The sequence below is a fragment of the Periophthalmus magnuspinnatus genome, chromosome 15 (assembly GCF_009829125.3).
Source record: "Periophthalmus magnuspinnatus isolate fPerMag1 chromosome 15, fPerMag1.2.pri, whole genome shotgun sequence".
Classification (NCBI taxonomy): domain Eukaryota; kingdom Metazoa; phylum Chordata; class Actinopteri; order Gobiiformes; family Gobiidae; genus Periophthalmus; species Periophthalmus magnuspinnatus.
The window spans coordinates 19,228,772-19,256,335 of NC_047140.1; the positions used below are offsets into that span (position 1 = coordinate 19,228,772).

Sequence of the window (27,564 nt, forward strand, 5' to 3'; positions counted from 1 at the left end):
CTGAGAGTTGAAGAGAAAAGGCATGATGCTGTTCTAATGCAGGAGAAGTTTATTTACCATTAGTATGAGGCCAAGACCTAAACATAAGCATACAGAGCCTTGAGTAACACTTTTAATACAAGCCCTGGATTTTAATCAAGACAAATTATACATGTATTTGCTGAAAGATTACATTTCCCATGACTCTTGTAAACTGGACAGTCTGAATAATTGCTTTGAGAAAATATGTGGAAGTACATTGTATAATTTTAAAGGTCAAATACTGTAAATAACTATAAAACACCAAACATTCAGATACTTTTTAAGATCTTGCTTTAGCAAATAACAGGAAAAATTTTGCTCTGCTGAAAAATATATGACAATGTTGGCAGTGTACTAAGCCAAAATGTGACTATATGGGACTATTTGCACTTACACAATAGCATATCCCTGTTTCACAACTGTTTACAATATGATACGTGTTTACAAAATGGTTTAGGAATCCAACATGTTTCTTATGTTATTGGCAGCAGCAGACACTCCCAAAGTCAGGAGTTTTATGTCCTCCACACACATTGTAAACAACTCGAGCAGCATTAACATTTGAGTTCTCTTAAAATAATTCAATTCAATATTTTATTTCATTCATTCAAACAAAACAAATCAATGCAACATATCTGCATACAGTATTTCAGCTTTTGTACAATTATGATAAATGAATGAAAGGGCACAGAAAGAAGCAAAAGCTTATAATATCTGCCCCTTATCAACTCTGACTCTTATTCCTTCCAGTGTGTTGCACTGTTACATTATACAAAATCAAACATGGATGTACAGCTACTTTACAAAAAAAAATCTGAATTGATAAACTAATACAAGAATCCTTTGCATTTCAGAACATAATTATTATTTTTTTTATTATAATGCAGGATATGTTGGTTTTTTTCAGAGTATATCCTTTTATCTAAATCACAGCACCAACTCAAATTGCAGTGTCGATTTGATTATAATATATTGTGTAGCTCTAATACTTGCTTTGTTTCAGCCACAATATAACAAAAGTCCTTCCTGTAAAGTTTTAGCACTAAATATTCATGCTTATTCCACATTACTGCTGCAGATGGAGCCCATTTTGAACTTGATCATGACTCAGTCGTCCCGTTGCTGCTGTTTTAAAGGGGACATCTCTGTGACAGAGCACAAAGGGGGGCCACTGATGCTGCCTCATTAACATGCGTTTGTCCCACTCTCGGACCACCCTCCGCACGTCTTAAAGGGGACAGACGGGGTCAAAGCAGGACAAACTTCACCAAAAGTAACTGTAATATGTGAATATTGTAAATGGAAGAGAGAATAGTACAAATGAGTGAGGGTCATTCAGAATTTAACACTATATGTAATTCCTATGATAGAAACCTGTTGCTGTTGTTCTGTGGCATTGCAGTATTTCAGAATATAATCGTCCATGTCGGTTGTTACACAAAAATTTCAGTTACATTCAGCTCTCTTACATCATGACACCAGTGCCTGCAGAGTGAGTTGGTCAATATAATAATACTATACTATAATACATATACACAGGTAAAGAGGAAAACAATTGTAACATAACTTGCTTACACAAGTCACAGAAATCCCACACTGTATGCTTCCAGACAGCTCATAAGTACAAACAAATTACCCCTTAAAGTTAATTTGCTGTGTTAGGATGTTTACATGAATCATATTAAAACAGAAATTGTGATCCATGACAAAAACTTTTCATTTTAATCAAGATTCAATCATTTTTAATTGTCAGTGATCAGCTTAAGATGTCTGCAGCCAATCCTCTGTCAGTAAAATCATGTGGTTTGGAGCAACATTTAGTGTTTGGATGAAGAAATTTCCCTATTTTTGTGTTACATGGCAAAGTTAGCATTGTTAATACTCAAGAAATTATTATTATTGAAAGCCTTTTTTATTTGTTTTTAATAACACAAAATCAAATTCAAAATCATGATTGATCGGTATGAGGAAAGAAAACATTCTAATGTTTTATTTTGGGGTTTTTTGTCATTATGCCCAGCCCTAAGAGAACTTTTTGGCTGTATGTGCCACCTTCTCTGCATGTCACTCAGATATTTGCTCCTGTATCTCATCCAAGCAGCTGCTTATCCAGTGTTATGGGATTCATATTTGACCTCATTTGATTTATATTGGACAAACTGCTGCATCACCACAGTGTCAAAACCATTTAGCACTATTCAGAAATGCCTGTTGAGTCTGCAGGTTGTATCTAAGTGTAAGTATGTCCCGCAGACTGAACCTGATCACCTCTAGATCACATTTCACTGTAACTCAATCACAAGTCCACAGTTTCACTATAGCTACTGTAAGTGGAGTGGGGTTTTCTTACTGTCAACTGAACCGAATTGGCTGTGATCAACCAGCTTTTTGCAGAAACTATGTTGGTTTTGCAGGGGTGCTGTTAATTGTCATATATTGAGGACACATCAGCATAGACAGCTCTTTTGGCTTGTTCACTGTAGGATCTGGCAAAGTGCGGAGCTCCTTCTGCTCTCTAGTTGGATAATTGAAGAACTAACACAAATGTCACCTAAACCACATTCACATCACGCTAAAGGTTTTATAATTGTGAATAAATCAACATTACAACTCTGGATAAAATGCATTTTACATTTGAACATGTGTACTTCATACCATTCTTATAATAAAGTACCTCTTTTAATCCTTTATTTGGTCTCTACACAGGCCTCTCCAGTAGAGGGCAGCGCCACACCAAAGAGAGCACCAAGTAAGTTTAAAAATAAAATTTAAAAAATGTATAGTTTCCATCTTTCTTCGCAACCATTTCCTTTGCATTATGCTCATGCTTTTCAATTACAAGTCTTCAATTATTAACAATATTCTTCCTCCAGGCTTCCTGCTTCTAACTCTATCCATCCTCATCAAAAAGAACCTTGACCTCATCACCTCTGCCTCCTGTCTTTGCAGCTGTAACACTGTAAACTTTATCTTCAATCTAACTTCAATTTTTATATTGTAATGATTGTAACCATTAAAATTTAATTTCAACACAGAATAATAGGATTTTTGGCCATGAATAGAGGGATGTTTAAAAGCACATTATATGGAGAAAATGCAAATGTTTCTCTATCTCGTCAGAAAATAAACAATCCTTTCAATACTTTATCTTTTGAATTGTAGGTGTATATTTTTACTATTATACGTTTATCATGTTCCACTGTATTCATTCATTCATTCTATATTTGCTTCATGGCCTTTAGGTTCCATCTGACACTGACTTTTCTCTCACTCTCTCCCCACCTCCCTCTCTCCTCTCTCTTTCTCTCTTTCCCCCCTCTCCCACCTCCCTCTCTCTCTAGCCCCTGGTCCCAGGTCGGTGTGTGAGGTGAAGATCACTCCTCTCTACAGGATGAAGGGCTCTCCTGACCTCCTCCCTCCCTCAGGTGACTTATGCCTGAGCCTCATTAATGTTTGATCGGGGCAGCCACAGGACGTCCCAAACTACACATCTACACCATGTCCCGTACACGCACAAAGGGATGCAGTTAGACCTCATGTATTAGCAATAGGACGTCAATTATAGTGAATGCCATGTAAGGATGATCCAGGACTTACAAGGAACAGCATGTTTTACACATCAGTCATTAGTTTGAACAAAATAAAACTGCAATGCTGCTGTGTACTGTCCTCTACAGAGAACTAAATATATCTGTGCATACAAGGGGTCTAACTGAGTAGAGTATAGTAGTGTAGTAGTGGGGCAGCAGTGACTGTAGTGGAAACTCTCATTGTGTCCTTATTCAAGACTCTTCTCCCTCCTTACCTAGTATATGAGTCTGGTGTGTCCATGAGTGTTGGTGGTGGTCAGAGGGGCCAATGGCAAAAATTGACAGCCTTACTTCTGTCAGTATGCCCCAGGGCAGCTGTGGCTACAATAGGACCTTACCACAACCGAGTGTAGAATAAATGAATAATGTAATGGAAAAGACTCAAAACTTAGCCTTGTTGGTTTGTTTCAGAGCTGGACCCAAGCCGAGTGTGTAAGGGGAAGGGTGTGGTGACTCTGAGGGCCACTCTGGTGCACATCGACGATGAGGGCAGTGACCAGGCCAACGGCATCACAGACACAGGTGAGAGAAATACTACAGCACTGCAAATACAACAGGGACTAATAGTGACTCACTCATATAGAGCAATATATGCCTCTGTTATGACATTAAGCTCCACAGTGGGTAACCTACCAAGTCTTTTTGTCATAAGGTCTGCTGGTCTCCATGAAGATTTTATTGCTTCACCTTGAGTAGAGTTGCTTGCTTGTGAAGTTTTTTTTATCATACTGTGCAACATCAAGAAGGATGAAAACCCTCCACCAGAAAAGTTACATAGTGCACCTTTAATTTGATACATATGTGTCACAGTTTATTGTGTCATAGTGGACATCAAATACTGAAAAAAACACAATGTAGAAAATGCTCTATTTGCATCATTTGGAAAAGATGACTCAATAACTCCTCTTAAGAAGCCATAACTCTGTAACACTTCGAGCTGTCAGTCATATTTACACAGCTGAGTGAGAAACAGACACTGCGCTGTTGAATCTGCTCTGGGGATGTAAATATTTATGATTTTTATCGTGCCCTTTGCTTGGACTTTGCTCAGACACATTCCTCTGCTGCTTGTGTGACTTATGTCCCATCACACTATTATATAACATGTTTTCAATCATATGGCGACAAAATGTGATTGCTCATATTTTCAGGCCTGTGTCAAAGCCATCTTTTGTCGGGACATCCCACAGTGGATTTCGGAGCAGGGGGGCCTCATAGCTTCACTGTGGCAGTACTTGTTGCCTCCAGCGCATTGCCAATGGGTTTCAATTGTGTGACAGAAATGCCATTGGAACAAACCGCCCTTACAGCTTACTCAATAGCGTCTTTGTTTTACCCACAAAGTTCAAATATTGTGAGGGGAATTGGTGCCTATTTCCTAGCTGATAACAAGTATGAAAACGTCCGAGCAAAGCATCAACTCTGCGACTATTAGCTGGTTTGTTGTCATTCGTTTATCTCTCTATTAGTGCAGGCTGCAGTGTCACTATCTTTGTTTTGGTTGCTGGGGGCGATGCCAAAGTGAGCGCTTGTTTTGGACTCCTGCAGGGGCCTGGAGGGGGCAGATTAATGGAGATGAGGCTAAAACAGGATTGGCTGAAGGAGGCATCAACAACAGCTCAGCAGATTTACAGACGGTCAACAGCCTACAGCAGTGCCAGGTATGTGGGCTTACTCTAGTATATGCAGTGGGGAAATCTGTAATGGTTTTTGTTTATCATTATAGCTAATACACTAAATGGGTTGAATGCAGACAACATGAATCATTATTTTCATTTTTACAAATAATACTTGATTTATTATACAACTTTCAGGTCTGTAAACTTCTGATATTTATGTGGTTAAATATGAAATTGAGTCTATAAGAGTTGCAAAGCTATCCCGTATACTATTTACACGCATAAAAATGTTTATATGATGGATATTTTGTTTGTAAGTGTCTGTCTACTGTTGATTTACACACTGTACATTTTATTAATAGAATAGTTTGAACTGGATTATTGGATTATTGCGTGTTCCCATAGATGATTCCTTTTAATTAAATAGTGAAACATAGATGGTTACAGTATATATAGGTCAATAGTTTGAAACCTATTTGTCTTATTTTTGAGCAGAGGAAGAGTAATTTCATAATTTTTTTCACTTTGCATAAACACACATTAACAGATATTTCTAAAATTGTTGAACTGTTTTATTATAAATTTCCCCTTTCCATGCCACCCATCAGGTCAGTTCTCCAGACAGTGTGAAAGAGAACCAGGCCCCCCTCTCAGACTATCACAGCTCAGGACACTCAGGACACTCAGGGTATTCTGGGTACCCCTGCACCAGTGCAGTCAACCCCACCATCGTCCTGCTGCAGCACAACAGAGGTACTCCAGATCTACAGACAGGACCTCCTCTGATACTGGCACCTTACCCAAAAACCCTGGCCAAAAATGTAGAAACATTATAATATCAGTTTTACATTTTTAAAAAGTACTACCAGTATATATGTTGATATATTTGTTTGCTTGCAATTAACTGGTTTCTGTGGATAATATACAAACGTCATACATCGGTGGTGCAGTGGTGATATATATATATATATATACACACTAAGGGAATATAACTATGTTCTGGTCATTCTGGTTATCTGTTTGGTTATCTGTAGCCCCTCTTATCTCAGGACTCTGTAACCCCCACTCTGGGAGGGTTATAAAACACTCACCTTGTTCGACTTTGCTTTAAATTTCTTATCTATAGAATGTTTAACCCCCACTCTTCTAGTAATATAAAAACCCTAAACAATCTCATCTTGTTAGATTCTGCACAATGGTCTGCACTAGAATCTACTAGACTCTGCACAAGACTCTGCTTCAGACACCTCTCACTAGACTCTGCCTTGAATTTGTCTGGACACTGTCTTTAACCCGACTGTATTGCTGTAACCAACAATAAAGATCTACAGAATGATCCCCGTGCCTCTGCACCTGTTCTTCATGCAATAGAACAGAAACCAACATTCCCTATTAGTTCACAAGAGCAAATTATTTCATAAATATTGAATCAAATTAGTAACAAAAAAAAAAAAAAAATTGTGAAAATGCATATTGTTATATAAGATTAGATAAATTAGAATGGATTGAATGTGGTATCAAGATAAGGACATCTATCTTGTTTTATTTGTCAGGAGGATCATTTAGTTGCCCAGAAATCTTTGATGAATCACTGGAAAATTACTTAACTAGGTTGGGTCAGAGTCAGAAAATCTCTTACAATACTAACTTGGTTTACACAAATGACATCCAGGTGCCAATATCATGGAGGCTATTCATGTGTATTTACTCTGACTTGATCCTGTCTGTGTGCTGTGTGTTTTCTATGTGATTTTAACCTCTCATTCACTGGTTTGTCCATCCCTGTCACATCACTGTCTCCTGTCTCACAACAGAACAGCAAAGGCATCTCTATCACTCAGAAGGTAATGCACTGGCCATTTTCAAACCTGTACATTTACTTATGTTAAAGGACCCATATTACTTTTTCTGATCTATATTATAATGTTGTTTCATTCACGCATGTTTAACATACAAACCCTGAGTTCTTCTTTCAAAGGGAAAACACTCTGTTCCACCTTGTGATGTCATGTGGTTATACAGGAAGTGCTCGAAGTGTTTCTAAACTTCATACACCTTCACTAGAATCATTTCGATTATTTCAGCCATGGAATTACCTCCCTACTGAACAAAAGGTGAAAGGTAGCTCTTAACTTGAAAACTACTGCTTCATGGCATCACCAGGTGGAACAGAGCATTTTGAGAATTGGAGATGTTGACAGACATTTGTGAATGAAAAAAACACAACTCCAGGTATGTTTTTTGATGAGGGAACAACATTCTAACATGGTTTAAAGCCCACAAGAGTCAGCTTTGTTTAATATAGGACTTTTGAAGATTAAATGTATAAATGTGCATGTGTAATTGATAAATTAAAATATGAAGGACTGAACATATGAGCCAATCTTGAGAATAGAATTAACAATCAACACTCATTTTCACATTTTCAAGTTAAAATTAAGCAAATTTAGCTGTACATGAAACTTCCACACAGTTTTTATTCATATTGTAAATTTTGCATCTTTAATTTGCCTCTTTTATCATTTCATCTTTTTATATTTATTTACACTATGATGCATGCCTTCATTATCTTGTGTCATAGACATAGTACATGCTAGAAATCAATTAATATATATTTTTTTCCCATTGCCGATGCTGATACCAATTGTTCAGAATCCAGAGAAACCCATGGTTGATAAGCCCTGCTGATAAATAGGACCGATTATGACAATTTCCCCCAAATAATGTAATTGAGATTTAGCACAAACTGAACCACGTCCCTCTTTTACCACAATGTTCAAATAAAGCTTTGTTAAAGCTGTGTGTTCTATAGGCACCAGGTTGGCCAAAACAAAATATTGGCCCTTGTTGGAGAATTAAGGCTAATAGCTAAAAAGTCAAATCAGCCAACAGATACATCAGTCTATCTCTAGTACATTCATGGATAGGTGGATACAGTTAAGTGTAACATGGACTTCATAATACAGGGAATTATTGGTTTGATAGATGACTCAATACAATATGGAATACTTAATGTGCATGCCTTATGTCCAAAAGTTGCTAGAAATATATTTTTCTTCTATTTATTCATAACAAAACATTGTCTTCCCTAACTGACATGAGACTGCATGCGTACTACTAAAGATTGATACATCTTTACAAAGTGCTGTATAGAATATCACTACATGCCTTCTGTTTTGTGACAGAGCCGACCCCGGAGAGAGACAAGAGTCCGGACAGTGGTAGAGTTTCGGTGAGTCCTGTCCCGGAGATGGATGGGAAGAGGCTGCGACTGTCCCTCCATTCACCCATCCTGAGCCCCGTCAACAGGCCCATTGTCCCTGTGCGGGTAAGACACACCTCCAGTTCAACGCCCTGATGTTTTACAATGAAGATTACTCTTAGTTCATTCTTACTGTGCTATGCTGAATCACTTATATGTGTGTTTCTTCTCATTGCAGAACATTGACAAGTCCAAAGACTGGTATAAGAGCATGTTCAAGCAAATACACAAGATCCCAGGTAAGTTATAAGATTGACTGTTTTGTCTTATAAGATAGTGGTTCTCAAACTTGGGACATGCAATTATGTTTTGAGAAGTTCATCATTGTTTTTGATTCTCAACTTAGTATTGGTTTAGTTTTCAGCCCTGGTTTACTTGTTTATTTTCCTTGTAGTTCATGTGTTCATTAGATAGAAATGAGCTCTGGTTTAGTCCTCATGAAGTCCTGCTTAACACCTGGTTTAGTCCTGTTTTAATCCAGATTAATTTTTTAATTTGGTTCTGTGTAGACTGGAATCTGTCTTTGTTTACACCTGGTTTTGTCCTTAGTCCTGATTTAATGTAGGTTCACCCCTTATGTAGTCCTGTGTATGTCTGGTTTGGTCCTTTGTAAGGGTTTAGTCCTGATTCACTCCTAGTTTAGTGCTGTATCTTTACACCTGAATTAGTCAAAATATAGTCCTAGTTCTAGTTTAGTCATGTTTTATTAGATATGATTCAGATTCATTTCAAGTGTGTGTTCACACTTTCCCTTTTTGGACCGAGTTTTAGCCCAGTTTGATCCTCTTCTTCTAGTTCTGTTTAGTCCTGGTCTAGTCCAGATTTAGGACATGTTTACACTTGTGCATAGACCAGATAAAAACTGAGACTAAACACATAGCTAAACCTAGACTAGACCAAGACTAAACTAAGACAGTACAACCAAACTGAGTCTACATCCAGACTAAACTAGGACTATATAATGTTAAGAGTGAGTCCTATTAAAATGTGGTTATTGTGCGAGTGTGAACCCCCCCAATCCTGGTTTAGTCCTAGTTTTGTCCTCCACACTTATATGTTAATATTAGCCTACGTTATATCATATTTTACCTGTGAAAATTTTCTCAAATTCTCCATTGAAATGAATGGCAGTGCCACCTCAACGAAAGTGCAGTTTAGTAGCAGTAAACCTAACTTGTAAGTTGGTATGAAAAGTTTGCGGACCACTATTTCAGCTCATTGACTCTAAGCCCACCTCATGCTTGTGTCTTGTGTCTGTTGTTGTTGATCATGTGTGCTCTGTCTCCCATCACTGCTGAGCTCAGAGCGCACTGAGGAAAACCCTTACCGTCCCACCTACACTTTCCCCGAGAACTATGAAATTCAGGTCAAATGCAAAGGTATCCCGCGGCAACATAAAGGTATCCCGCGGAAACGCAAGTAAACCTAATGCTAGCTTCACTAACTGTAGCCGCCCGGGCGCTTTCAAATACTCCAGTGATCCATCGTCATCCACAAACTTTGCCCACGAGCACTGGAAGTATTTGAAAGGATTTGACTAAAATATTGTTAGTGTGCTGGTTTAACACTGCAAGATCTATGTACAACATCTGAAGTTTGCTCAAGCTTTATCAAGTTAAAATTTAGGAAGGCAAAAAATTCCTAGCATAGCAAATGTTGATATTGCTCTTTCAAAATGTAGGACTTGTAGTTTGTTTTAAATTAGACCTAACAAGAGTATATAATAGTGCTGGATTTTTATACTATAAAGTTAAGTTGACTCAAAACATATTTAAAGTATGTCAAAGTGTAAGTATGTTATGCCATAAAATATTTTCAATACTTTCTGATGCTGCAGACTTATCTTCAGTTGCATGAATCTTGCAGTGATAATGCTTTCTTATAAAGTAATAACTTGTTTCATACTTCTCTAACTTGAATTGAATTGAACTGGCTTTTTTATCTTATTCTAGCGTGTTCAAATACAGAATTATATATAGCTGTTAATAGATGTAGTAACGTCTTGTTGCCACTAGATGTCACTGTAGTATAGTGTATCGTAGTAACGGTTTCAGAGACGTTAGGGGAAGATGATATAGCTACAGGAAATGCATCTTGTTTTGACCTTTGACCTTTTTTTTTTTTTTTTTTTTTTTTTTATTCGCTCCAATTTTACAGGAAAATATAAGGAAAAATGATTGTTTTATATTGAGTTAATGTGTTGTTTGTTTGCCAGCCTTTCCTGCACCTTCCCTCACTGTAAGATCAGGACAAACTGCATCCTCTTAATTTGACAATATTTATTTACTAATGACTTTATAGCTGGACAGATTCACTTAAATTTTAAGACCAGTGCTTTCATATTTGTCTCGCTGGTACATTTTAATGAGGCTGTAGTCCTTTACGATGCATTTCTGAGGTGGGGCCTTGATCCGTATCGATGCTTAGACCCTGTTTTAGCTCAGTAATGCTTCCAGGAAAAGCTCCTATTGGCACAATTGAACTGAAGAAGCTGCTGCCCTGGCTAATGGGCTAAACACTGTCAATAAGTGCTGTGACTGTCCTTAAATATTTAGTAGTCATTAGGAGTAAGGAAGGAAATAAAGTAATTACAATAGATCATGCTAATAGTGTTGTCTCTTTCAGATGATGCCTCCACACCGTTTTCTTATCTTGAGGAAGGTGAGTTTTGACAAATGGGAATGAATGGAAATTATGATTTTGAATTAGTGATAGTGATACTCAGTCATTTTAAACTTGGGGCGCTTTTATTTATTGATTTATTTATTTGCTTTTTTTTCACTTAACTTTAAAAAAAAAAAAAATCTACTAATGCTAATTAAGTGGATGTCATTAAGGGTAAAAATTCTACTTATAATGCTCCACTGTGTAACATTTCAGCTAATGTGCCCGCCACAAGGTCAATTTACGAGTCAAGTTGCTAGTCAGGTCTGTGGAGAAGCAAGCCTTCTCATAGTAAGGGCAAATGTTTTTCAAGGAATTTGATAGATAAATACTTTGTTTATATTCGAGAAACAAAACATACTCTCTTTAAGAGAATGTACCAACACCATCGCGAGAGCAGCTCAGGACTCCAATCTCCCGTACATCTTCAACGCAAAGCCACTGACCACTCCTTTGATGATAGTGAGGTACAGATCTCAGCCAAAGAATATAAATGGTTTGAGAGGGGAGTTAAAGAGGCAGTTTTTGTGAGACGATCCGTCTTTGAACAGGAATGGGGAGCTTAGAGAACATTAATCTCCTTTTTATAACTCCATCCTCAGACTTAAATCAAAACAAGGAAAACATTAGTACTAGTCACTATTCTAATAGGTGTGAAATTAGGGGCCTGCGTGTTTATGCAAAATATGACTCAGACACAGTTCACACTTGGTGTAGTTCAACGGACCTAGCTAACAAACAGAAACTGTAAACAAATAGGTGTGCCAGTTTCAGTGTACTTAACTCATACACATATAAGGCAGTGTCCATCAGCAATCTGACCAGAACTGAAGAGGCAGTTTGGATGGACTTGTGTTCAGTTGACAGAATAAAATTTTTCTTTTGCTAAAATTGATAACATTTAACTGCCAAATTAGGTTAATGTGTTAAAAGGCTTCATCAGAGTTTCTCTCAAGTCGTATTTGTCCCCTTGTGTTTAAAGCCAGGACTGTCCCACGCTCTAAGAGTGACCAGCAGGTGGAGTCACGCAGTCGGACAATGCCAGTGCCAACGCGCTCCTCATCTCTCAACCCCACCAAACGGTCAGTGCTCCTTTTGATATTATTAACAACAGAAATGCTGCTTTTGATCCACAAATGTTGAACCTTATCTTATTTGTTTGGGATTTGGTCCACAGATGTTCCATATAAATCTTACGTCTTTAAGTTCCTTCTTTCAACTGACAACAATCACATCTTTAGAGTGGAAAACGCTGAAGCTATTGAAGCTATTGAAGCTATTGAAAACATAATTTGTTCATTTGTGCTGGCATTAAAAAAGTTAAAATTCTACCATAGAATTATAACCTGCTCTCCACCTGAATTTTAATATTATGATGTTATGATATCACTTGAACGCAGTTCCATGTGGGGAAGTGAAATACCAACTTTGACTTTTTCATTAAGTCACAGACTAAGATAATTGACAGTGGCTGTATACACTACCAGTCAAAAGTTTGAACACACTTTTTCATGTATTTGTTTTCTTTATTTCCATCATTATTTACATTGTAGATTCTCCCTGAAGGCATCAAACTGTACATGGATACATATTGAATGTAGCAAACAAAAAATAAACTCAAAATAACTAAAATATTTAAAAACATTTTTAAATAGTCACCCTTTGCTTTGAACCCTGGTTTGCACTTTTGGCATTTCTTGACTCTGACATGGCATAGCTGTGAAGCGAAAACCATTCCAGGAGATTTCATCATGAAGATCATTGAGAGAAGGCCAACGGTTTGCCTGTCAACAATGCAAAAGGTGTAATACAAATATAAAATATAAAACAAATAGTACAGTTATTGAATCTATACTATATAATTCCATAATTTTATAATCGTGTATCATATATGTCATTTCTTCTGTGTGCATCTAAAATGTAGAAAGTAGTGAACAAACAAGAAAAACAACACTGAATGAGAAAGTGTGTCCAAACTTTTGACTGGTAGTGTATACGGTTCAAATTTAACTTAGTTTAGATTTAGAGTTGGTTTAATTTGGTCCTTGGGTTTCATGTTGCATTTAGGGACTTGTAAATGTTAAGTTGTAAACATAAACAAACTATTCATACTATTCTCATAAATACTGTATCCAGTTTCAAAAATATACAGCTCCTTCCCATAACTCTGTAGCACTACATCGTCAAACTGTGACCTGGGCAACACTGATGGTATAAGTACATCTAATGACAAGATTAGTCAGATAATTGGCTAATAATTGTAATTATTTAGGTCACAATTAAATTGTGAACCAGGGCAGCCATATACGAGTTCACAAACTCCCGAGAATTCATTTGTTTTTGAAAAACTTGCAGAGGGGAATGCTTTGTTTCTTTGTGAATGGAAAAAGTATCAGTGCTGAATGTAACAAACGTTTGAATTCTCATCTTGTTTTGCTGTTGTGACGTTTGTTGTGACTTTTCCCAACCGCTTTCAGCGAGAGCCATCCCAGACTGATGTGTAGAACTCAGTTCAGACTACTACGTGTCATGTGTATGCATGAATGTGGTGTTTAGTTGTGTTAGTGGTGGTTGAAGGGGCCGAAGGCACTGATTGGCAGTCTCACTTCTGTCTACTGTAGCTAAGACTAATGCATTATATATACATATCAATCTGCCCACTATTTTTATCTGGTTGTTTATGTCACATTAACTTTACTTTTCCATTGAGAAAGCTTGATTTAATAAAAGTGGTGACATTAGAGGAGTGATAACACTCTAATTTAGTCCTGGTTTAGTCCTGGTTTAGTCCTGGTTTAGTCCTGGTTTAGTCCTGGTTTAGTCCTGGTTTAGTCCTGGTTTAGTCCCGGTTAGTCCTGGTTTAGTCCTGGTTTAGTCCTGGTTTAGTCCTTGTTTAGTCCTGGTTTAGTCCTGGTTTAGTCCTGGCTTAGTCCTGCTTCAGTCCCTGTTTAATCCTCTCCCCCCCCCTCTCATTGTGAGCTGTGACAGGGGCAGGTCCCTCTGCCTTGGGGGGGTAGCCTGATAGAGCAGAGCAGGTGATGGAGGATAAACTGCTGCTCATCACAGGCCTGTGCACGGCACACTGCGCTCTGACCTCTGACCTCTGCACATGTCTGAAGAGATGAACCACCACGCTTGCTTTACTGCCACAAGGACACACGGAGGCAGTTTACATAGTCCACAACAGAACTATATTCAATAGACAAATATGTAAATATGTCATGCATACAACATGACAACTATTCATAGTTATCCTGATTTGATCATGGTCTAGTTCTGGTTTTGTCCTGGTCTATTACCACATCAAATGCAGCCTTAAATTACTCAATAAATATCATTATCACTGTAATTTGATGTTTATGTCTGGGTTAGTCCTGATAGTCCTTATAAAGATGCTCTGTCTTTTCTAGATATCATGGTTTTGCCTGGAATGTTCCACAGTATGGTATTAACCTTGTCTTTCTTTCATTTACAATTTTGTATAAGTGTTATGGTAACAGAAAATACCTTGGAAAAAAGATGACTTGTAACTTGGCCTGGTGGCATCAACTTTTTTTCTCCATGGAAATGGGTACATTTAATGCCATATGGTGGAATATTCCAGATGAAGCCATAGTTTGACAGTGATATATATGAGACTTTCTATAAATATAAATTATTGAAATCTGATCAGTTTAATGTTTTAAATATAATCTAATTAAGTGCTTTATATAGATTTAATTAATCCTTCAGCATATAATAACATAGATGTCATGAGAGCAGGAGTTTCTAAAGTGGAGGTCGTGAGTTAAGACCTCTCTGGGGGTCAAAGGTCACTGGGGCTGAATGATGCAAGATGCAAGATGTCACAATCTCATTAAAGTCTGTTGTTGTCAATTTAGTCCATTAACAATGAACTATTCAACTTAAGTATGATCACAATACATTTTATGCAGGAAACTAGTATTACAAATGGCATTTGTGTAGGTAGGGAATGAATATTCGAGGAAAAAGTGTACCTCTAAAAATTAGTATCGTGTGTTTACAACCAGACACCTGAATTTCTGCTAAAGTCAATATCTATCTTACATTGACACATAGACATAAATAGATTCTATTCAAAAAGTTACTCAGGTAATTATGACAGTAGACATTGCTCCCTCTTGTTGTCTATAGTTGCGTTCAGCCTTCTCAGACAGTTTGCTTTGGTGCTGCTTCCTGTGTTTGTGAATGGGTGGGTCTAAATGACAGATAAACTATGCTTGAGTGTCTATGAAAGGAAAATATGTGCAAAGGGACAGAGTGACGTCAGGCCTACTCTTTAAAAATACAATGGACAATACAGTGCAGCCTGATGTCTCAAAGGAGGGTCATCGGGAGCAATTCTGGACAACACAATGTTTTTCCCAAATCATCCTGAAGTGAAAAGCACATTAATAAGCAGTACACAACAGACGTAGGCTGCAATAGGATTAACTGCACACATATTTTTCTGTTTGTAATGTTTTACTTTCCACCCCTGACAAATACTAATTAGCCTACATAAGTAAGAGTCGAAAAACTACTACATTGTGTAACATTTCAGCTAATTAGTAAAAGGATTCATGTAATTGTGGGTGTCCACCACAAGGTCAAGCTATGAGTCAGGTTTCTGGAGAGGCAAGCAAGCACACAATAACAACGCTTGTTTTCCTTTTCTTTTTTTTTCAAACCTGTAATTAAATAAATGCTTTAATTTTAGTCTATGTATTTGAAATATTACACAGTTGGACTTTAAGCTGTAGCATTTCTGGAGTTATCATTATTGTTATTTTAATGAAGCCTTTATCATGGATATATTTCCCAACATTTTTGTCTTTTTTTGTCTGAAAACAGTTAATTTGTACCCATATTTCTTCTAACTCTGTGTATTGATTCTCTGCCCAAAATGTTTCTTTGTTTATTCCTGCAATATATTATGTTTCCATTCATTTGCCTGTTCTTTTTTCTCAATGGAACAGACTGAGGCTCTGTGTGTTGTCAGTGGCTGCAGTCTTGTTTACTTGATCACATTACAGAAATTTTCCTGAACCACAAATTGAATTCTGCGTCATTCATTCGTATCACCATCATTAGCTGCAGACTTAAACGGCCTTGGAGAGGGAAAGGGCTGCATCTTTAGATAAAAAATGTGGTTGCCATGGAGACAACATGATAATTCTCCCTCTCTCCCTCTCCTCTTTCTCTCTCCCTTTCTATTTCTCTTCATAGGAACGAGTGGCAGCCTCCAGACAAAAAGGTAGACACCAGGAAGTACCGTGCCGAGCCAAAAAGCATCTTCGAATACGAGCCTGGCAAATCCTCTGTTTTGAAACTGGAGAGAACGGTATGCTAACATCTCCTTTTGCTACCCATTTACTTACACTACATTTGTGCATGACATGTTAGCCGCGTGCTAGCCACCTTGTCACCCATGCACCTTTAGCCAAACACACCCACCCACTCTTCAGTCATCTTGGACAGCTTACAAGGCGACGTATGTGCAGATAAATTGCCACATTCCTGGAGGGTGTCCCATTGCTGTAACAGATGATGTTGCTGAAGGGGGGGTTGACCAGCCAATATCGCTTTCAGGCACAGCTATTGTCTTTGTCGATTTTCACTTTAAGGTTCTTGGACTAGATTGGATCACTTGCACAACACAATACAGGGAGGCAAAGTGAAATGCTTTCTCTGTTTGTGCAGTTAAAGTGTGGTTAAGATCCTGTCTAAAGACTGCAGTCTACACCTATAGGGAATTTGTCATATAAGATATTCTAGAAAATGCGGTATGAATATAAAGCATTTCAATTGTCCTTTTTATCAATATATGTAATAACCAAACAGAAACATTATGCACTATTCTTAACTGTGTATTTTAATTTGTCCATTCATGTTCATTTAAAGGTGTACAATGTAACTTTTCCGGTGGGCAGTAAGCAATCTGCTTGTCTCCATGCTTTTGCTTCACCTGGAATGTTCTGCAATTTAGCATTAAATTGATCTATATATACAAGTGTTTTATTGCTCAAAAATGCCTTGAAAAACAAGCATTTGTACTGTGAGCGGGGTTGCCTCTCCTCAGATCTGACCTGTAACTTGGCCTGGCAGTGTTACCTGCTTGTCTCCATGGAGAGAGATGAATTATAATAATGCATTAATCTTATATAGCACTTTTCCAGATGCTCAAAGTCGCTTTACAATTTTGTGCATTATTCATTCAGTGTACATTTGGTGGTGGTAAGTGAGGCTTCCAGTCTGCACCATCAGCCCCTCCAACCACCTCTCACACACTCACCACATTTATACGGCAATGTGGGTGTCTTGTGAACAAAACAGCAGTTATGCCACTGATTGGCAATTAAATGTCATACTGTGGAACATTCCAGGCAAACAAATAGCATCTCCATAGAAACAAGAAGGTGGCACTCTCCACTAGAAAAATTTCATAGTGAACCTTTATTGTTTATTTAACTTGTTTATTTATTGTTTGAGAAAATTCAGTTGCCCTTTAATTGTCAGAGCTCAGCATGCTCAGTAGTTCATTTAGCCCTCTCACACAGTAGCTCAGTGCAATAATTAAAGCCTTATTATGTAATCTTTCTGACGCACATGGAGCTGTATATTGTGTTAGCTCAGATCTGGCTTCGTCCCATCGTTTGTTAAAAGGAAGTCTGCCAGTTCATCTCAGGATCACAGACTATCAGGGGCCAATGTATTTCCATTAAGAACTCATTTACTCTGGGTCACTGAGCTATTACAATCCTCAGTATAGGCCTGTCAAAATACTTTTTAAAAGCGGTATATTGCTTCAGAAAATATCAGGATAAATGATAATATTGAAAGTACCTGATGACACTCAAACAATAAGCATAAAGTGCAGTTTTCTAAATGTACAATATCTTTAAACAGCAGAATGAAACACAGTAGTTGGTGTCTATATTGAGCCAAAGAAGTTAATTTATGTTTTTTTTACCCTATACCACTCAAATCCTTTATACTCCAAGTAAAGGTTTACACACTACATATTGAGCCCCCAAAAACATCTACTGCTTAGAATAAAAATTAGCCATAATTTTGATGGTCCCAAGCTTACTTCATTTTAATATTTCTTCAGAAATAGCATTAAAATTGTGAAATTATGCATTACTTGACAATCTTGATTTTCTACAGTTGTACTGAAACTGAGACACTGGTTTATTTAAAGTTAATATTTAAACAGAGAAATATGACAATTGGTGGAAAACATTTAAAAAGCGTGTCATAATCAAAAATATGGTCCATTTGTTTATTTTCTTGAAATGTTTTGAGTTTCTGTGACCTTTGAGTTGAAGACCAAATCAATTTAAAATCTATGAAACGTGTGTGCCCTGTCAGGGTTAGGCCTCAGGATCAAGAGCCTTAGGTCCGACATCTGCTTCATCTGCATTTATCAATATTTATCAATATTTCAATACTCTGGAAGATATTACACATGGTTTCTTAATTATTCAAATCTCTGAAAAGATGGCATCCAAGCTCATGTCTGGTCTCCATGCGCAAGAGTATTGGGGCCAAGCAAAACAAAATCTGCAACTTGTGGCCCCATCTTGTGTAACTTGCACTCTTACTGAGACACTAGGAGTCGACCAGTTAGCTTTCTATGGTAGTGTCCAAAAACATGTGTCAAATTGTTATTCTAAGTTGAAAAAAAATTGATTGTGTTTTATTTTATTTACCATTTCAACATATCACTCATTACTTTCTGTAACATTGTCTGTTGTTTCAATCTTTCCAGTATCTCAACCAAGCACAACCATTTCCAAAATAGCAAAACATGGCTCAGAATTCCTTTTAGTTAATAGGCCTATTTCCATTTCGTATTCCTGATGATCACTTGCAGTTATTTGTCCAGGGATGCGTTCACTTTTCCTGATTCAATCCTGGTTTGAGTCCAGTTTAGTCCTGATGTACACTTGGTTTGGTCCTGTTCTAGTCCTGTTCTAGTCTTGGTTTAGTCTTGGTTTTGTCCTTGTTTTAGTTCCAGGTTTAGTCCCAATTGTTTTCCCTTATTCATAGGTTTTTATCTATTTTTAATTTCTACTAGTAGTTATTTTTTAATGACACCCATGAGCTTAAAACATACTTGTAATCTATCCATCCATCCATTGTCCATGTATCCGTGTCTATAGGGCTGTGTGTATGTTCCAGCCACATATTCTGGGTCATGTGATTTGTATAAACGTATTTCACATCATTCATGAACTTGATAATGAACGTGTCTCTTCTGTATCATGCATTGCTTCTGTTGGTGTCCTCTTGTCTCCATTATGACTGTTCTCATATTGTTCTCATCTGTGTGAATCCTCTTTCTGTCTGTCTGTCTCTTTTCTCTCCCCTCTCTCTCTCCTTCTCCTCTCTCCCCCCTCTCTTTCTCTCACTCTCCCACTTTCTCTCTCTCTTTTCCCTCTCTCCTCTTTCTTTTCTTTGTCTCTCTTCCTTTCTATCTCTATCTCTCTTGCCTTCTCCTCTCCCTCTCAACCCCCTTCTGTCTCTCCCTCTCTCTCTTTCTCTCTGTCTCTGTCTCTCTCTCTCTGTCCCTCTCCTCTCCTCTTTCTGTTTCTCTCTCCCCCTCCCTCCCCCTCTCCTCCTCTCCTCCTCTGTGCCACGCCTCTATAGACTCAGGATGTAAGCCCAGACGTCATAGATTTAGAGAATGAGCCGTGGTATAAGTTCTTTTCTGAAATGGACTTTGACAAAGTGGTAAGTGTCTGCACAGGGACATCATTTGCTGCATGTGTTACGTTTATGTCAACCCCTGCGACCCGTGTCTGTGTACAGTAGGTTGTGTTCACTGTATGTTCCTTTAACCCAGCTGAATCCAGTTGAGAGAATTATTCACCAATTGATAGTAGTATCCGCCCACATTTGCTATATTTCAGTTAATACATGTGTTATGTTACAATATGTAGCTTTATAACACAATTATCCTTAGTAAATAAATATTAAATCTAATGTAATTTAGGTCCTTATACAGTTTGCAGTTAAGAGAAAGGCACAGATATCTTTTCCATCCACAAATTCACAAAATTCAAACCTGCTCCCCACCTCAGTATTCTGTTACTTGTAAAAGTACAATACCGGAGCAAAAGTCTACTTACGTAAAAGTAAAGTATCACATGAAAAAAATCATAAGTATTAAAGTAAGTTAATGTGCTTAAAAAGTAAAAATTAAAAGTATTTAATTCAAACTTTTAGATCTAATAAGGCTTCAGTAGTGATTTTGATACAGATTTGTGCTGAATTTTGTTTAACAAAAACAATGGAATCAATTGTTTGTTTGTTTTTTTCTATCTGATACCTGTAGTGAAGTAAGATTAAAAAGTATCCACTATAAAACTAAAGATACCTCAAATTTATACTTGAAGTAAAAGTAGTTAAGTACTGCAGTTTTTACGTTCCACCACTAATATTATGTTATCACATGAACCCAACCTATAATGATTTCCCATTTGCCCATGTTGAATTCCCCATATAAGTCTTCACATAAACTGTCTGCAGCCGCTTGCATAAGAGAAAGATGACTGACTGTCACTTGTCCCATTAACAGAGGTTAATGAGAGCTATTTTTACCCTTAACTCCACAGAAGCGTTTCACATCATCTTTATATGCAAATGAACAGACAGGTGCCTCTATAAATTTCATACTTTAGTCGTGACCAGTCAAAACACTGGGTCAGTCTCTAGTTTTACAAGAGTGAGTATTTGTTTAGGCTTATGGTGATCTTATGTGTCACTTTTACAAGTGCACAGTCACTCAGGTGGGATGTAGTGCACTAAAATAACTTATACAGCAGTAGAAGTCTAGACAACATTTTATTGGTGGTTTCCGATTACTCATCATAGGGCTGTAGGGACATGGATGGGCAAATTTGCTTTTGTGTTAATGTTGTGGACGAAATAATTAGAAAGATGCTGTAGTTTGGTACTAAAATAATTAGGTTATCATAGGATATCCATCAGATTTAGAGTGCGCATGTAAACACAGTCATTGATGGATTTTCGTTTTGGATAATTGTTTTGATAATGCCATATAATTTATCAAAGATTACAGATTTTTTTTTTGCCCTCCATCGGTGTATGAGACATCAGTGAATCAGTGAATCAAATCCTAAAACTTGTGGTTCTAGAAGTCAAATTAGCATTCATTTTTCCTATTACTTCTCCAAAAATAAAAATATTCCCATTTTAAGCATGACTGAGACTAAACTGTTATATATGCCGTTAAACATTATGAAAACTTAATGTAACATTTGTGGTGGAAGGTCAGATCCCTGCTTGTCTCCATGGAGATTATTAGGCCTGTTTTACCTGGAATGTTCTACAAACTATACTGCAACTTATCCATCTAGTATAAATACTTAAAAAATGTCCATTCTTACTGTGAGCAGGCTAGCATTTCCACAGACCTGACCTGTAACTTGATCTACATGCTGCCATGGAGACCATGTTTAATGCCACTCTGTGGGACATTCCAGAGAAAGCAGTGTCATATCCATGGAGAACAGGTGATGAACATTCCAGAGAATTTAAATAATGCACAATTTAAATATACACCAATTACTGACCAGATGCAGTGAATTAAAGGTGCACTATGTGATCATGTTGATGCAACCAGTCCAAGTTGCAGGTTAGCTCTATGGAGCGACTGACCTGCTCACTTTAACAACGTGTCTCATGCTATGTATGAGCCATAAAAACACACACTCACAAATAAATAAATGCTGGAAAGGTATGTTGAATGCAGTACCTGGAACATTCCAGGCAAAGCACTAACATCTCTACGGAAACAAGCAGAACCCCCACCAGAAAAGTATTTCATAGTGATGAGTTACCTTACATCTAATTGGCCTCTATCAAGTTTGTCGACTTTCAAAAAATTATTACGGTAGATTAAAGAAGTCTATGGACAGAATGACTGAAAATTTGACTTCGAGAATCCTGCATCCCCATCCTCTGCTGAGCTAAACTGCTTTTACATTTAAAGAAGCCCATCATATTTTTGCCCAGTTACATCAGCTCCACTTTAGTTTACTGGTCATTCGCAGTGCATGAGTCGTGTGATGCTTCAGTCATCACTGATTATTCAGGAGGCCCGAGTCCAAGCGCACATCCGACTTTAAAATAACCCACTCTGTTTTATATTGTGTCTGTTTGGGAAGCGCTCTAAACTGGGACAGACAGAGATGTAGGAGTCAGTTTTATTTGAATCCAAGTCTCGACTTTTTAAATCGCACCAGACAAATGCTGAAAGAGAGTTTAGAGTCTGTCTTTACCGCAGAATGTGCCTCAGTCCTGAAGGTGGCGCCGTCATGAGATAATGTCCCACGCCAAAATACACCAGGCTGTCAATGTGTGAATATTATTGTGGAGCAGGGCTGCAACAGTGAATCGGAATAATCATGACTAATCAACTGTAACATTTCACAGAAATTTCTTCGACTATACAAACTCTAAAACACATAATTTGGGGTGCATTCACACTTCCTGGTTTTAGTCCAGATATAGACTTGGTTTGGTCCTGTTGTAGTTCTAGTTTATTCTAGTTTAGTCTCATTTTAGTTCAAATTTTGATGTAGTGTGAATGCATTTTAAATGAGTCTGAACAAATGGTCTGGGTTAAACCAAGATGGAAAAAGGTCAAGAACTAAACCTTAGCTAAACCTTAGGAGTTATATACCAACATTAATCCAGGACTCAATCAGAGCAGAAGTATATCGAAATCAAAGAAATGATTATTATGTAAATTAAGTTGCAGGCATCATTTATTCTTCATCAAAAAGTCATTCTTACCCATTTGTTTCATTCACACACGTTTAACACAAACCCTGCATATTTAGGCTGAGTTCTTCTCTCAAAAAGAAAATACTCCTTTACACCTTGTGATGTCATATGGTAATACACAAAGTGCTCCACCGTGTTTTTAAACATCATACACCTTCACTAGAATCATTTGGATAATTTCAGGCCTGGAATTTCTTATCTACTAAACAAAACACGACTCCAGTCATGTTTTTGAGGCGGTAACAACATTGTAACACGGCTTAAAGCTCACAAGAGTCAATTTTGCATAATATAGGACGTTTCAATTGTTTTTGTATATTTTGAAAATGTTAGTGCTTATAATCCTCTTCCTAAACTTAAGCAAACCCTACCCTTAGCCATTTTCCTAACCAAAATTATACCCTGTTCCTAAACTCCATCAGTTCAAAAGACAAATCACAGCAGACCGTCCCTTCGGGGCTTACTATCTAGCATTAACCTTTTGTAAACCACTGCTCTGCACCTCTTCTTGTCCCATTTTAGCCATAGCACAGACCCCGTGTAGGCTGTGGATGTAAGCGTATAGGAGCTGCGTGGATGCCTGCCCGCTGAGCTCGCTGGGCCTGGCTCCTGTTTAATGTCAGCGTCACTTCCAAAACTGCTCCGGGAATCTGCAGCATGTGACCTTAAGGCTGGCCAGACACTCCGACTCAATGGGGCCTGATGCACGTATCAGAGTCTGGGTGCATAGAGGAGATAGAGCAGCGATGTTACTCAGTGGAGAGGTAGGAGGATAGGAATAGTGTGCATTAGTAGTTGTTCTAGTTAGAGATAGGTAGAGTTGCCAAAACAAGAGTACTGTTTCTTCAAAATAATATCACTCAAGAGGCAATATGAACAAAAAACATATTGACTGCCCTATCTTCCATTATATATTTCTCAAACTACATAATTAGAAAGCTAAATCATATGCAAAGGAGCAGTGCAAGAAACAAGTCATTTATTATTGTCAACATAGCATAGCATTGCAAGCCACTGGCACACTTGCTCATGGTGGGAAGGGTAGACAAAATTGAATCAAGTAAGTACTGTTGCACTGAAAAATATATTATTTAACACAAGTCTGTGTACTCTGAAAGTGTAGAAGTACGAAGGTTGACCTGATTAGACTAGTTTATATTAGTTTTTTGTTTTGTTTTTTGTTCTTTATGTTTTGTTTTTTTAAATTAGAAGAACCAGTAAATATAGTACTGGTTGTAGTAGTTGCAGAGTAAAAAGTAGTAGTAGTGGTAGTAATGGAGTAAGATCTTATTTGTGTTTGATTGACAGATCAGAGTTCACTGGTGTACGTGTGGTGCTACTGCTATGTGGAGATAGTGCTGGTGATGATGTAATGTGGTGGGAGGATTTCTCAATGGAGAGTAGTGAGGAATGTGTAAGTTTCAAATGACGTCACAGACTTTAGACCTTTAGCTGGAATTCAAATGAGTGCAAAGTGTCTAATGTTATGATGCAGGGTGCTTTGAAGTATGTATCAGGTATGTACTAGACATTTGAGGTATGTACCAGAATTTGACTTTTGGGTATGTCTCATCAAATATGTATAGTGTATAATTCAAAGTTGAAAACATGAAAACGTAAATTATAAAACTGGACTTGGAGTAATAAGTAATAGTGGACAAATGTGGGGCGCCAGTGGCAGAACTGTTATTGTGTCCTTAGGCAAGACACTACACCCACCTCGCCTGTATGAAAGTGGTGTGTGAGTGTTGTCAGCTGCGGCTACAACAGTGGCTTACCTCCACCAAGTGTGGAGAGAATGAATAATGCTTCAAAGTGTAAAGTGACTTTGAGAATCTAAAAAAGCGCTACATAAGACTAAGACTAATGCATTATTATTGTTTATAGAAAACAGTAATATAGTAATATATATACAGTAATATATTGGTCCAGTTGTACTTATTGCCTTAAATGCACTCGCTTTTATAGTTGTCTTAATTTTCAACTTAGAAATAATACAGCAATCTTTTGTCCTGTTATTTAGATCACCGCATTTTAAACCAAAATATGTCAACTGGATTGATCTTAACCCAAGCAAAACCATTACAGAAAAACAACAGTGCTTTTAGGGGATTTAGTTTCCAAAATCTTTGAGGAATGTGGAGTTTTGACCAAGTTTTGAGCTGTATTATGATTCCAATGAAAATATGCCCCTCTCTTTTTATTCTCAAAGTCTGAAGGTTGACCAACCTGCATCTGTTAAACCACTTTAGAGGTCGGTATTAGTCATTTGTCATGAAGGAGAGGCATCCCAAAAATCCAGCAGTGTGAACTGCAGTAGTCTGGAAGTGATGTGTCTAAGCTGTGAGTAACTACATTGGGAACGCTTCTATGTGCCCCAGCTCACATCATTCCAGAGTATATGAATAATACATGTGGGAACATACCTAGCAATGGATTGCATTTTTTTCTTATAGCATTTGGATTAACAAAAAAATATGTTGACATTGCAGGATGCCCTTTCTATTTTTAAGGAATTAAGTCATTAAACATTTTTGAAAATCTTATTCAATAATAAAGTTTTGGTAAGTTGCATTTTGGTGTAATAACATCTTTGACACAGGCCCTGTGGCAGAATGATTAGCATACCTGACTCAAGAAAATCTCAGGCCTGCCACGATAATTAGTATATCGAGTTATCTTTCAATATATGAACCATTTATTTTGGGCCTCAGTATTTATCGTGAGTACTTTTTCTTTGCAGTAGGGTAAGATTTGGGGTATTTTTGATGCAACATGGTAAAATTTGAGCTGTAGTGAGGTGAATAATTCTCTCTTATGGCTGATTATTGGTGCATTCTGCTACTTATTTGTTGTAGCTCATGTCTTTTAATGAAACAGTGTATTTATAATGGTTTAGTGCAATTATCTTGCATTATTTAATTCTTAATTAGGGGGATAAAGTAGTTTCAATATTATCATTTATCACAATATTTCTCTGTAGCAATATGTCGTGCTTCAAAATTTGTTATCGTGACAGGTCTGGTCTAGTGTAGTGTTTTGTTGCAAAAATTCCAATTCCGATTTTGATACAAAGGAAAATATACAGTGTAATTTTCAACATAAAACAGTAGCTGTTTCTATAACATTAGTATGTGGTCTCATTTCACATTTGTCTGTTACTTAAACCTCAACTAATACATAAATATTGCCTACCATTACTATGTTTTACTTTAAGCATGACCAATTGCATATTTCTCCAATGATTCATAGAGTTGTGAGATATATTTGAGTCTACTTGTGTCACTTCCCAGACGAGCCCCCTCATGACTAAGACATCAGCTCCTGTCTGCTCTGATCACATTGTGACTATTGGCCTTTCTCTATAACAGCTGTCCATCATACCCTCCCTGATCCTCCTTTAGTCACCCAATCTTCTGGCAGACTCCTGGATATAATTACAGTAATGGTCCTGTCTTTAATATTAATAACTTCAGAGGTGTCTAAAAACATACACTGTGACACTGACTGTTCATCATCAGTGTCAGAGGAAGTGTGAGAGGGGATTCCTGCCATAGCTGCAGTCAGGCTGAGTGACTCCATCTGGGTCTGTACGCTGACGTAGGACCCCAAGACCACCAAACATAGGGATCAAGCAGAAGAGGAAGTAAAAGTTAATGATGATACTCAGAAGTTTCCAGAAAGTACGACTACTCCTGCTACTATTTATGTGACTGCATTTGGTACTGCAATCACAATTGAGCCTGGGTTGCCAGTCATGAAGGAGAACGTGCATAATAGAGACCATGATCTGAACCTCCAGAATTCACTCAGAGGCTGCACCAGCACTGATTCATGATTGGCTGCAAGTGCTTGGATTTAGATAGTGAGGATTCAGATGAGAGAGAGTCCTTTTAGGTTTAAACCATCTGGATTTCAGCATTGAAACTGGGTAACCCAAACAAGAGACTCGTGAGGTTCATTCTGCTTTCTGATTGGCTCGTCTTGAGAACCAAACACCAAATTATAACATAAACATATCATATCCAAAAAAATAATAATAATTAAGAATCAATTAACATTAGAATTGTTATCAGTAAAAGCTATACATATTTGATTTGCCATGCCCCAGTTTGCAAGTAGAAATTACCAGTTCAAGCGACACTCTAGTGTATTTTTCCTAGTCAGAGGTGAGAAATGCCCCAGTGGCCTGAACGCACCATTAGTTTCAAGCTTGTCCTTATTAGTTTACAGGTTGTCCATATTGGGGTTAGGGGGAGTGTGTTGTTTTGATGCAGACGTATGAGCACAGATAAGGCGTTGGAAAGAATGAGCCTCGAGTTACAGTGACCTACTCCTGACAGTTATTCTGAATATTAAGCTCTGCTCCGGTGAGTGGCTGGAGACACCTGTTAGGAAACATGTGAACACACACAACTCGGTCATGGTGCAGCTCTGAGTCACTGTGCAGGCTGTGTCCATATACAGAGATATACTGGGATATACAGGGATACACAGGGATACACAGGGATACAGGAGACAGTGCACAGGAAGAGACTAATTATAAGGACATGCTCATAAACTGCATGTCACAATACATGGTAGACAG

The 27,564-nt window shown here is 37.6% G+C and overlaps 1 protein-coding gene across 8 annotated transcripts in view; it reads left to right on the forward strand.

The window, feature by feature from the left end:
* LOC117382106 (sorbin and SH3 domain-containing protein 1) overlaps positions 1-27,564 on the forward strand; it is an 85,922-nt gene that overhangs the window by 19,208 nt on the left and 39,150 nt on the right. For 4 of the 8 annotated variants that reach the window (XM_055227053.1, XM_055227058.1, XM_055227059.1 and 1 more), the window contains exons 2-14: positions 2,728-2,770; positions 3,363-3,446; positions 4,023-4,133; positions 5,160-5,272; positions 5,839-5,983; positions 7,045-7,074; positions 8,416-8,558; positions 8,671-8,731; positions 9,797-9,892; positions 11,118-11,153; positions 12,139-12,238; positions 16,386-16,500; positions 19,812-19,895. In XM_055227053.1, the coding sequence (XP_055083028.1) occupies positions 3,413-3,446; positions 4,023-4,133; positions 5,160-5,272; positions 5,839-5,983; positions 7,045-7,074; positions 8,416-8,558; positions 8,671-8,731; positions 9,797-9,892; positions 11,118-11,153; positions 12,139-12,238; positions 16,386-16,500; positions 19,812-19,895 (1,068 nt within the window). In that variant the 5' untranslated portion in view covers positions 2,728-2,770; positions 3,363-3,412. Of the gene's footprint in view, positions 1-2,727; positions 2,771-2,956; positions 2,981-3,362; positions 3,447-4,022; positions 4,134-5,159; positions 5,273-5,838; positions 5,984-7,044; positions 7,075-8,415; positions 8,559-8,670; positions 8,732-9,796; positions 9,893-11,117; positions 11,154-12,138; positions 12,239-16,385; positions 16,501-19,811; positions 19,896-27,564 lie in introns of those variants that run through there. The other 4 variants (XM_055227054.1, XM_055227055.1, XM_055227057.1 and 1 more) reach the window with 4 other exon arrangements.